This window comes from Odocoileus virginianus, unplaced genomic scaffold (genome assembly GCF_023699985.2).
Source record: "Odocoileus virginianus isolate 20LAN1187 ecotype Illinois unplaced genomic scaffold, Ovbor_1.2 Unplaced_Contig_10, whole genome shotgun sequence".
NCBI classification, from domain to species: Eukaryota; Metazoa; Chordata; class Mammalia; order Artiodactyla; family Cervidae; genus Odocoileus; species Odocoileus virginianus.
The window spans coordinates 322,941-335,941 of NW_027224327.1; the positions used below are offsets into that span (position 1 = coordinate 322,941).

Sequence of the window (13,001 nt, forward strand, 5' to 3'; positions counted from 1 at the left end):
TCTCATACAAATATCCTAATGTTGATAATCTAACATTTTATATACACTACAAGTTTAATGAGTGCTTTAAAACTGGAACAAAAGTACTCTCTTCTGAAATATGTTGTGAACCTTTAGAACAAAGTGTATTTTTAAACTAGAGTCTTTAAAATTTTTGGAGATTATTCATGCATTCAGAGGGGGGAAAAAAACCACCCAGTACTCTATTTAACTGAGGTGACTGGCCTCATTTGAAATATTATTTCATCCTCCTAATTAAAAAAACATAGGTATACTCATTATCCTACATTTAAAAACTTTTCTTCTTTTTAAAAAAGCAAAGTCTGGTCATCTGAAGCACATTAACTGGACTTACCTCCAAATACTTAATCACAGATGGATTATAGTCTATGGTTTTCCGGTTCACTGCTTTTCTCATTCGCTTTCCATCAAAGGTAAGCTGCTGCATTGCTTGCTGCTGTGCAAAATCTGGCCGCTTATAAAACAGTTGTCGAGGTGCCTGGTGTTGGAACCTTGGCATATGGAAAAACCGAGGAGGAGAACCAATTTCTGTAGCCATGGCGATGTTTTCCTTCTATGACACCTGGGAAAGGAAAAAGTACTTTCACTACAAATATGTCAGCACTATAACACTACCAGAAAACATTTTTAAATGAGCATTTTTTCTACGCTCCTGTACCTTTTTCCAATATGCATCATTTCTAGCTTTTAGTCAACCTATTTACAAAACGAACTATTTGACTTAATGGCAGAAACCAGTTACAATTTGAAAAAGGTCAATTCACAGATTAAGTGCTAATAAGTATTTGTTGTAGGGGTTTCCCTGGTGGTCCAGTGGTTAAAAATCCACTTGCAATGCAGAGCACCCTGGTTCAATCCCTGAAGATGTCATATACCATGGGACAACTAAGCCCGTGTGCCACAACTACTGAGCCCACACTCCAGAGTCCAAGAACTCCAACTACTGAGTCCATGTGCTGCAATTACTGAAACCCACACACCCTGGAGCCCGTGCTCTACAATGAGAAGTCTGAGCACGGCAACTAGAACAGCCCCTGCTTACCCCAACTAGAGACAGCCCATGCAGAGCAATGAAGATCCAGCAAAGCCCGCCCCCCCAAAAAAGAATAAATAAATAATTTAATAAGTATTTGTTGTAAAATTTAGACTGGTGGAAGGAAACATCTGTTTTTAAGACCTTGGGGCAAGTGTATTTTGCACATGTGGGGTGGCTAAACTGCAGGGGGAAGGAAGGTAAAATCACTGAGAACTGTTCATACTTTTAAAATGAAGTTTTCATCAGATGTTTGATAATAAAACAGATCATTTTAAGACCCTCATTTTATACGAGTCACAAAAAAAAAAAAATTTAAGCTTCATTTCTATCCTCTTAAATTTCTTAGGACAAGTGTAAAAAGTAGACTAAACTATCTTATTTCATATGAATGCTAAAAGTATGTCTATCTAATTTCAGGCTCAAAGTAACTACCATAGAAACGTATTTCTCAGTATGTACATCTACATTTCTATACAGGCAGTATTAGGCTAACATCTGAAGAAAAAAATGTTAGGGGCTTAGTTTTTCAACTTTAGTGCTCTCCAATTAAATTTACATACCAATAATACAAATGTGCAAGATTTAAAAACACATTTCAAGCATATTTTAAAAATCAGATCATGAAAAATACATAAAGGGTGTTATCATTTCTGTTTCAAAAAGAGCAAAGATTATTTGTCTATATTCTTACATTTACCTTCCTTAATTCAAGACACTAAATTAAGGACCTGAAAATAAATTTGTGATTTCCTTTGGATGAAAATCAGTACTACTTAATACATCCTTGTTACTTTAGTGTCTCCTGAAACCACCTAATATTGATAACAGAAAGGAAATGGAGGAGGAAAGGTGGGCGTGGGGAGATTAAGTCCTGACTCTCACGATACCAAAAATAAACAGGAACTTCCCTGGAGGTCCAGTAATGCAAGGGACTTGGGTTCACTCCCTGGTCGGGGAACTAAGATCCCATATGCCTTGGGGCAACCAAGCCCATGTGCAGGAACTAGAGGTGCCCACGTGTTGAAACGAAGACCCAGCACAGACAAACTTTTGAAATTAGGTGAACTTTTTTAAATTTGAGAAATAAAACATGTTGTTGTGGTTGTTGTTTTCAGTTGCTAAGTCATGTCCAACTCTTTTCATCTCCAGGGACTGCAGCACATGAGGCTTCCTGTCCTTCACTACATCCCAGAATTTGCTCAAACCCGTCCACTGAGTCGGCGAAGCCATCCAACCATAGTATCCTCTGTTGCCCCTTCTCTTCCCGCCCTCAATCCTTCTCAGCATCAGGGTCATTTTCAATGAGCTGGCTCTTGAAGTTTTGGAGCTTCAGCATCAGTCTTTCCAAAGAATATCAGGGTTGATTTCCTTTAGGATTGACTGGTTTGATCTCCTTGCAGTCCAAGGGACTCTCAAGAGTCTTCTCCAGCACCACAGTTCAAAAGCATCAATTCTTCAGCATTCAGCCTTCTTTATGGTCCAACTCTCACATCCATACATGACTACTGGAAAAACCATAGCTTTGACTATACAGACTTTTGTCAGCAAAGTGATGTCTTTGCTTTTTAATTAATGCTGTCTAGGTTTGTCATAGCTTTCCTTCTAAGGAGCAAGCATCTTTCAATTTAATTGATGCAGTCACCGTCCACAGTGATTTTTCAAGCCCAAGAAAATAAAATCCGTCATTGCTTCCACTTTTTCCCCTTCTACCTGCCAGGAAGTGATGGGACCAGATGCCATGGTCTTAGTGTTCTGAATGCTGAGTTTTAAACCAGCATTCTCTCTTTCCTCTTTCATCTTCATCAAGAGGCTCTTCAGTTCCTCTTCACTTTCTGCATTAGAGTTGCTGGGAGAAATATCAACAGCCTCAGATATGCAGATAATACCACTCTAAATCTGAGGCTGTTATTTCTCCCGGCAATCTTGATTCCAGCTTGTAAGTCATCCAGCCGGGCATTTTGCATGATGTGCTCTGCAGAGAAATTAAATAAACAGGGTGACAACACAAAGCCTTCACATACTGCTTTCCCAGTTTTGAACCAGTTCATTGTTCTGTGTCCAGTTTTAACTATTGCTTCTTGACTGGTATATAGGTTTCTCAGGAGATAGGTATAGTGGTCTGGTATTCCAATTTCTTTGAGAATTTGCCACAGTTTTTTGTGTTCCACAAAGTCAAAGGCTTTAGTGTAGTTAATGAAGCAGAAATCGATATTTTTCTGGAATTCCCTTCCTTTCTCTATGATCCAACGAATGTTAGGCAATTTGATCTCTGGCTCCTCTGCCTTTTCTAAACCCAGTTTGCACATCTGGAAGTTCTTGGTTCACGTACTGCTAAGGCCTAGCTTGAAGGATTTTGAGCATTACCTTGCTAGCATGTGAAATGAGTGCAACTGTATGGTAGCCTGAACATTCTTTGGCACTGTCCTTCTTTGGGATTGAAATGAAAACTGATCTTTTCCAGTCCTGTGGCCACTGCTGAGTTTTCCAAATTTGCTGGCATATTGAGTACAGCACTTTAACAGCATAACCTTTGAGGATTTTAATTAAACAGCTCAGCGGGAATTCCATCATCTCCACTAGCTTTGTTGATAGCAAAATAATAAAACATGAATGTAGTATTATTTCCACTACTCTGGAACAATTCCAGAAGACCCTAACAAATGTTAATTTGAATTGAGATGAGACAGGGCTTCCCTGGTGGCTCAATGGTAAAGAATTCGCCTCTAAATGCAAGAGATGCAGGTTGGATTTCCTGGACTGGGAAGATTCCCTGGAGAAGGAAATGGCAACCCACTCCAGTATTCTTACCTGAGAAATCCCATGGACAGAGGAGCCTGGTATGCTATGACCCATGGGGTCACAAAGAGTCAGACACAACTTAGCAACTAAAAACAACAACAGTGCAATGAGACACATTCTGTATCTCTTTTCAGGCTGTGTATGTACGAATTAAACAGACTGCAAATGCCCCAATAAAGTTGGTGAGGGAATCTGTTTATTCTGCTGTCCCATGAATCCAATTAAGTTTCAGCATCCAGACTTCAACTGAAGGCTTTAATTTTGATATCTCTATCAATAATTCTAAAAGAATGCAGCTTTGGCAAGTATACTTTTAAATTACTATTTTTTTATAATCATCAAGTTTCTAATTTTATTTAAGTAAAATTATCCTAATATTCTAGTTTCTATTATTGGTATCAAATGAGAATAAAGATTTTTACACATATCAAAAGAGGCTTAATTATTCAGCCAAAAAAAAAAAGGGGGAATGAAGTGCTGACATAGGCTACAACATGGATGACTCTCAAAACCACTACATAAACAAAAGCCAAAGATAAAAGGTCACATAATACATGCCTTCATTTATACCCAAATTCAGAACAGGTTAATACATAGTGACAGAAAGTGCATCAGTGGCTGGTGGGTAAAGGGAAGAATGGGCAATGACTACATAATGGGAATGGAGCTTCCTTTGATGATGAAAGTATCTGGAACTAGGTAGAGGTGGCAGCCGCACAACACTGTGACTACACTGAGTAGTACTGAATTAGACACTTTAAAATGGTTAGGACAGTGAATTTTATGTTATGCGACTTCTACCTCACTCAAAAAATAGGGGTTTAGTCCACCGGAAAAAAATTTTATATGGAGTAGAGGAAACACTGGCAGGCTACAGACTACAAGGTCACAGGAGTCAGATGCTACTTAGTGATTAAACCACCAGCACCACAGATGAAACATTTACCGAAAGCTGACGGTACTAAAGTTGAGTGATGGGTACATGGACATAAAGCACTCATCAAGAGCCAAACCTAGGATCTACTGTACAAATATGAGAAAATATGGCTAAAGTCAAATACAAAACAATATGTTGTTACTAACACTTTTAAATAATTCACTTGTTAAAGCTAGAGGAAAAAAAAAATTACTCTTTCATTTAAGACATCACAGGTACTTCCTGGCGGTCCAGCGGTTAAGATCCATGCTTCCAATTCAGGGGGCACAGGTTCCATACTTCATTGGCAAACTAAGACCCCACATGCCATGAGGTATGTCAAAAACAAGACTAAACTCAGTTAAGTCACTCAGTCGTGTCCAATTCTTTGTGACTCCATGGACAAATAAAAATAAAGCTTTCAAAAAGACTTTACAGAGGATGGGAGAAAATATACTTCCCTTTATTGATCTGTTGATAAAACTTGTTCTAAAAAAAAAGGCCTTTCACTTCTCCATGAATGGTCAAGTACCACTTGTGTTCTATAAATAAAGGCCCAGCATGAAGGAAAAGAGACAAAAAAAAAAGTATATTCCAAATCAAAATCCAGCCCTAAAATAAAACATAAACAAATCTTCATAAATGCCTTAACACATGTCAGCATCACTTCCTGCAAACCACTATAACTTGTCCAAAATAAAAAACAGAGCCACTTAGTGGTTGCTATGAGCTTAAGTGTGTCCCTCCACAAATTCCTATGTGGAAGTCCTAACCTTCAATACCTCAGAATATAACTGTATTTGGAGATAAAGCTCTGATCCTTATGACTAGTACCCTAATAAGAAGAGGAGATTATGACACAGACAGGCACAGGAAAGCCAAGGGAAGACAATAGCCATCTACAAGCCAAGAAGAGAGGTCTCAGAAGAAACTAACCCCCTGCTCACATCTTAATCTTAGACTTCTAACTTGCAAAACTGTGCGAAAATTGTTTGCTGTTTAAGCCACCCAGTCTATGGCACTTTGTCCTGGCAACCCGAGCAGATTAACACAGAGATAGAGTAAAGCACCTAGACCTCCTGATCCTCCTTCAACATGGGTTGCCAAAAGATTTCTGCAATAATGATATAACAGCTCTCCTTGATTGCAAAAGCAGAAAACTTGATATATGAGGTTAAAACTGAGTGGCCCAGATAGAAAGAACCATCAATCAAATCACTGAAACTATCCTTTCCAAGCTTCACTCAGGAGACAATAATTCAAGGAACCATATACATAAACAAACACAAAAAAAGAAGAACTTTACCTTTCATAAAAATAATTACTGTAATTTCTACTCACTGCAGTATTCACATTTGAGCTACACTAACAGAGATGACAAATTTAAACTAGAAGTCAGGGTCTTCCCAAAGCGTATTTATATCATATCTGGGGTGGAGCATGAGGGAAAAATAGAGGAAATGGGGTAGGGAGAAGGAGGCAAGACAGAAACTGAGGCAGAATGACAACAAGAAATTTGTGTATGATTATTAAATACATATCAACAATAGAACCAAACTGCTAAGGAAAAAAACTCCACCTGAAACACTGAATTCACCATCTTTCTCATACACACTAACCTTCAACATTTCAAGGAATCGGCACAATTTTACCAAGTGCCTACTTTTTATTATACCTTGCATCAGGTACAACATATTGTTCTGATTCAACAAATATCACTTCTAAGTTCACAGAACAAATTTCGTACTTTATGGTGTCTGGTCCCCACCTCTATTTTTGGCAAATACAAAAGACTCCTGAATCCACAAAAGCAAGCAGCATACTCTTAGCCTTCAAGCTTTCTCCAAAATTAGGCAAGTCATGCAACTTCTCTGCATCTGTTTTCTCAACCTGGACAACAAGTTTAATGTAGATAACTCCAAAGATACTTTTTGCTCAAAGATACTATTTTGGATGAAATATATTATTCCTTTAGCCAATGTACTGATTAGTCTGTGAACAAACTGGAATACCCAGACTTAGTTCTCAGATACTTGTGCATGCAAATCCATACAAGCATTCTAATTCTGCTTCTTGTCCCAGCTATTACAAAATAATCTCTTTCATAGTCATCTGATATTACCAAGATTACAAATGAAGATAGGAAAAACAAAAAACAAATGCTCTTTTTTTTGGCCACACTGCACAGCATGTAGGGTCTCAGTTCCCTGACCAGTGATGGAATCACGCCCCTTTCATCGGAAGGCAAAGTATTAACTGCTAGACTGCCAAGGAAGTCCCTACACAAATGCTTTTCTTAAAGAAGTCATTACAAGCTTCACGCTGTAGAATTGTGCTAAACAATAACTCATTTCACTGAGACTAACATCCGATTAAAGTAATGAAAACTATGAAAAAATGTAAAACTAAAAACTGTATTAACAAAAACACGATTTTAAAGGATATATGCACCCCAATGTTCATTACAGCACTGTTTACAATAGCCAAGACATGGAAGCAACCTAAATGCCCATCAACAGAGAAATGGATAAAGAAAATGTGGTACATATATACAATGGAATATTACTCAGCCATTAAAAAGAATGAAATAATGCCATTTGCAGCAACATGGATGGGCCTAGAGAGTGTCATACTGAGTGAAGTAAGTCAGAGGAGGAGAAATGTATGACATCCCTTATGATGAAATCTAAAAAGAAATGACACAAGTGAGCGTACTTTCACAACAAGAGACTCACAGACTTATGACACAGACATAAGAAGACAAACTTAGGGTTGCCAGGGGGAAGGCACAGCTAGAGACTTGGAGACGCTCATGTAGGCACTGCTATATTGTATAGCACACAGAACTCTGCTCAATGTTACATGTCAGCCTGGATGGGCGGGGAGGTTAGGGGAGAATGGACACATATTTATGTATGGCTGAGTCCCTTGATGTTCACCTGAGACTACCAGAGCACTGTTAATTGGCTATTGGCCAATACAACATAAAAAGTTTAAAGCTTAAAAAAAAAAACTATACCAGTAGTATCACAAGTCAAAAATTAGAGCAATAATAGTAGAATGAACAGAAAGTGATGAGAGAAGACAAACTGGAATTTATATAGTAAAAGTTATTATTAATATAATGAGCAGCCACCAAGTTCACTGAAGCAGTTACTAACTAGTCATAAATACATACACTTAGGAACTGTTGAATTTGTTGAAAAATCCCTATGACATGGGAAAGCATAATGAGAAATATAATTCACTTCAATAAGTAATCAGTGAGCACTAACAACCTGACCGGCTAAAGAAGAAATGCACACAAAGCTTGTTCTCAAGACAGTTTATCAGAACAGAAAAGCTCATAAAGAAAACAATGTGAAAATACTACTACATTGAGAATCTACTATGCTTGTTTGCCAGGACTATTTATAGGCAATAGGGATATAACATAGGGTGCTTACTGCACAATTCAACCTTAAGAAGTTTAAATTCGGATGGGATGGGAGAAGGTCAGAGGAAAAGACATTGAGGAAAAACACAAAAATAAGACTCATTCGTGCTCACTTCGGCAGCACATATACTAAAATTGGAACGATACAGAGAAGATTAGCATGGCCCCTGCGCAAGGATGACACGCAAATTCGTGAAGCGTTCCATATTTTTACCTAGATGCCCATCAGCAGACGAATGGATAAGGAAGCTGTGGTACATATACACCATGGAATATTACTCAGCCATTAAAAAGAATTCATTTAAATCAGTTCTAATGAGATGGATGGAACTGGAGCCCATTATACAGAGTGAAGTAAGCCAGAAAGATAAAGACCATTACAGTATACTAACACATATATATGGAATTTAGAAAGATGGTAACGATAACCCTATATGCAAAACAGAAAAAGAGACACAGAACAGTACAGAATTTTGGCCTCTGTGGGAGAGGGCGAGGGTGGGATGTTTAGAGAGAACAGCGTCAAAACATGTATATTATCTAGGGTGAAACAGGTCACCAGCCCAGGTTGGGTGCATGAGACAAGTGCTCGGGCCTGGTGCACTGGGAGGACCCAGAGAGATCAGGTGGAGAGGGAGGTGGGAGGGGGGACTGGGATGGGGAATACCTGTAAATCCATGGCTGATTCATGTCAATGTATGACAAAAACCACTACAACACTGTAAAGTAATTAGCCTCCAACTAATAAAAATAAATGAAAAAAAAATTAAAAAAATAATAAGACTCATTCATTTAGAATACCATGGCCTGAATAATCTTTTCCCCAACCAAATATAATCCAAAATAATCTTCCCCAAACAAACAGTTCTGACTCCATAAGAAAAACTTTACCATCACAGCCGATCTCAAACCAAAACACAGGGGGAAAGGTGTACAGTTGACTCTTGAACAACAGAGGGTTAACCCAAGTATAACTTACAGTCAGCCCTCCATATTCATGGTTCTTCACAACTTCATATGCAACCAACAATGAGCCACGCAGTACTATCACATTTACTACTGAAAATCATCAACACTGAACCTGTACAGATCAAACTCACACTGGTCAAGGGTCAACTCTATTTTTTACTGGAAAATAACACTGTTAAACCTTAACTAATTCCACAAATTCAATCCAAAATGGATCTACTAAATGTTTCACACAACTGAATGAAAAAGTCTTTACAATTCAGGAGAACAGACCCGAGGCTCTGCATCAAAAGAAAGCTCTACTGCCTGAAAGTTCATCAACTAATGTAAAGGAGTGTTTATTGTTTAAACCAGAAGTCATATCCCATTGGTGGTTCCTGAAGTCAACATGTCTCACAACTAGCATTACCTCAGTAGTTTAAAAAATAGAACTTACAACATTAAACCACACACTTTAAAGGTAAGAACCGCTTCTGTGAAACTTGTTTCAATTCTGCATGTGTCTATGCTGGGTGTGAGCACACTGACTGGAGGACAGAAGAGCCTGGCATGCTGCAGTCCATGTGGTCGCAAAAAGTCAGACATGATTTAGTGACTAAACAACAAATACACTGGGTCACAATATAAAAAATATTTCCTTCCTGTCTGTCAAAAGTGAAAGCAAATGGCTTAATGTTAACCAACCATGAAGTGAAAACAAAGAGTTTCTTATTTATGCCATCATCCACATGTGATGACTTAATTTCTACTGCCAATGAGTATCCATACCCAAAGAAGTTCAAATACAGCATCCGTCCAGTGTGGGTACAGTATCTGGCTACAGAAGCTATGGCACCAGAATCTGGCTGAATTATGAAATATAACAATTCTTACCAAGTCAACCACTAATTAAGAGCTTCTGATCAGCAGCAAATGAAAGCTTCTTTCCCCAATGAGAGGAAAGAATTCTAACCGAAAGCAAATTACTGATGCTTGTAGGACAGCAAGTACAATTAATGTAGGGCTTTAAAATAACAAAACATTTTAAGACCTCACCCTCATTAACACAAACCTAGGTTAGAACCTCAGCCTAGGAACCTCAATTGTATTGATTATCTCCAGACCAGTAGGTCGTAAGATGGATAAATCTACCTAAAAGAGATTTGATACTTAATCTGTCATAGAAGGGAATTTGGATATGACCTAAATAAAATTCCTTATGATTACACAGTGGAAGTGACAAACAGATTCAAGGGACTAGACCTGAAAGACAGAGTGCCTGAAGAACTATGGACAGAGGTTCATGACATTGTACAGGAGGCAGGGATCAAGACCATCCCCAAGAAAAAGAAGTGCAAAAAAGCAAAATGGTTATCTGAGGAGGCCTTACAAATATCTGTGAAAAGAAGAGAAGTGAAAGGCAAAGGAGAAAAGGAAAGATATACCCATTCAAGTGTGGAGTTCCAAAGAATAGCAAGGAGAGATGAGAATGCCTTCCTCAGAGGTCAATGCAAAGAAATAGAGGCAATAATAGAATGGGAAAGACTAGAGATCTCTTTAACAAAATCAGAGATACCAAGGGAGCTTTTCATGCAAAGATGAGCACAATAAAGGACAGAAATGCTATGGACCTAATACAAGCAGAAGATATTAAAAAGAGGTGGCAAGAACACACAGAAGAGCCATACAAAAAAGATCTTCACAACCCAGATAATCACAATGGTGTGATCACTCACCTAGAGCCAGACATCCTGGAATGCAAAGTCAAGTGGGCCTTAGGAAACATCACTACGAACAAAGCTAGTGGAGGTGATGGAATTCCAGTTGAGCTATTTCAAATCCTAAAAGATGATGCTGTGAAAGTGCTGCACTCAGTATGCCAGCAAATTTGGAAAACTCAGCAGTGGCCACAGGACTGGAAAAGGTCAGTTTTCATTCCAATCCCAAAGAAAGGCAATGCCAAAGAATGCTCAAACTACCACACAATTGCACTCATCTCACACACTAGCAAAGTGTGCTCAAAATTCTCCAAGCCAGGCTTCAACAGCATGTGAACCGAGAACTTCCAGATGTCCAAGCTGGATTTAGAAAAGGGCAGAAGAATCAGAGATCAAACTGCCAACATCCGTTGGCTCATTGAAAAAGCAAGAGAGTTTCAGAAAAACATCTGCTTCATTGACTACGCAAAAGCCTTTGACTGTGGGGATCACAATAAACTGTGGAAAAATTCTTCAAGATGGGAATGAGTACCAGACCACCTGACCTGCCTCTTGAGAAATCTGTATGCAGGTCAAGAAGCAACAGTTAGAACTGGACATGGAAAAAACAGACTGGTTCCAAATAGGGAAAGGAGTATATCAAGGCTGTATATTGTCACCCTGCTTATTTAACTTACATGCAGAGTACATCATGAGAAATGCTGGGCTGGATGAAGCACAAGCTGGAATCAAGATTGCCAGGAGAAATATCAATAACCTCAGATATGCAGATGACACCACCCTTATGGCAGAAAGCAAAGAACTAAAGAGCCTCTTGATGAAAGTGAAAGAGGAGAGTGAAAAAGCTGGCTTAAAATTCAACATTCAGAAAACTAAGATCATGGCATCTGGTCCCATCACTTCATGGCAAATAGATGCAGAAACAGTGGAAACAGTGACAGACTTTATTTTTGGGCTCCAAAATCACTGAAGATGGTGACTACAGCCATGAAATTAAAAGAAGCTTGCTCCTTGGAAGAAAAGTTATGACCCAACTTAGACATTAAAAAGCAGAGACATTACTTTGCCAACAAAGGTCTATCTAGTCAAAGCTATGGTTTTTCCAGTAGTCATGTATGGATGTGAGAGTTGAACTATAAAGAAAGCTGAGCACCGAAGAATTGATGCTTTTGAACTGTGGTGTTGGAGAAGACTCTTGAGAGTCCCTTGGACAGCAAGGAGATCCAACCAGTCCATCCTAAAGGAAATCAGTCCCTGAATATTCATTGGAAGGACTGATGCTGAAGCTGAAACTCCAATACTTTGGCCACCTGATGCAAAGAACTGATTCATTTGAAAAGACCCTGATGCTGGGAAAGATTGAAGGTGGGAGAAGAAGGGGACGACAGAAGATGAGATGGTTGGATGGCATCACCAACTCAATGGACATGAGTTTGAGTAAACTCCAGGAGTTGGTGATGGACAGGGAAGCCTGGCATGCTGCAGTCCATGGGGTCGCAGAGAGTCAGACATGACTGAGCAACTAAACTGAACTGAACTGTCACAGAACTTGAAGGGGATCTACACTGAGTGGTTTAAAAAAAAAAAAAAAAGACCAATAACAAAATGAACATTGTGTTCTCTCTTCGATGTCCAATCATTGATAAATATGAATCCTGAACAAGCCAGGAGACATTATACTGAGACCATTCCATTAAAAAAAAAAGAAAAAAAACAGTAAGGAAACTGTTTAAATAAGTAGTTTATAAAAGTTCTCAAGTGCTCTGGACATCTGGACACAGTGGGGAAGGGACAGAGTGGAACAAAAAGAGAAAGTAACATCAACATATACACAGGATCAGCTGTAAGACTGACGGCTGACGAGAATGTGCCATGCAGCACACAGAGCCCAGTCTGGCGCTCTGTGATGACCTGTGGGGACAGGATGAGGGGAGGAAGGGAAGCTAGGGAAGAAGGAGTTGTACATATAGTTATGGCTGATTTGCGTCATCACACGGCAGAAACCAACACAACACTGTAAACATTTTTTAAATACATTTACATTTAAAAATGGGGAAAAAAGTAAAATCAACTCTCCATTAGAAAAAAAACTTCACACAATTCTATATCCTGTTGGTAACTAAATAT

The 13,001-nt window shown here is 38.8% G+C and overlaps 1 protein-coding gene and 1 non-coding gene across 14 annotated transcripts in view; one reads left to right on the plus strand and one right to left on the minus strand.

Moving 5' to 3' along the window:
- Window positions 1-13,001, minus strand: part of WDR33 (WD repeat domain 33) — a 115,704-nt gene that overhangs the window by 59,630 nt on the left and 43,073 nt on the right. For 11 of the 13 annotated variants that reach the window (XM_070463955.1, XM_070463950.1, XM_070463952.1 and 8 more), the window contains one exon: window positions 356-583. In XM_070463955.1, the coding sequence (XP_070320056.1) occupies window positions 356-559 (204 nt within the window). In that variant the 5' untranslated portion in view covers window positions 560-583. Of the gene's footprint in view, window positions 1-355; window positions 584-7,338; window positions 7,459-13,001 lie in introns of all 13 variants that reach the window. The other 2 variants (XM_070463953.1, XM_070463951.1) reach the window with 1 other exon arrangement.
- On the plus strand, window positions 8,314-8,420 carry LOC139033939 (U6 spliceosomal RNA). Its single transcript, XR_011486412.1, has one exon. It is a non-coding gene; the product is annotated as a U6 spliceosomal RNA (small nuclear RNA).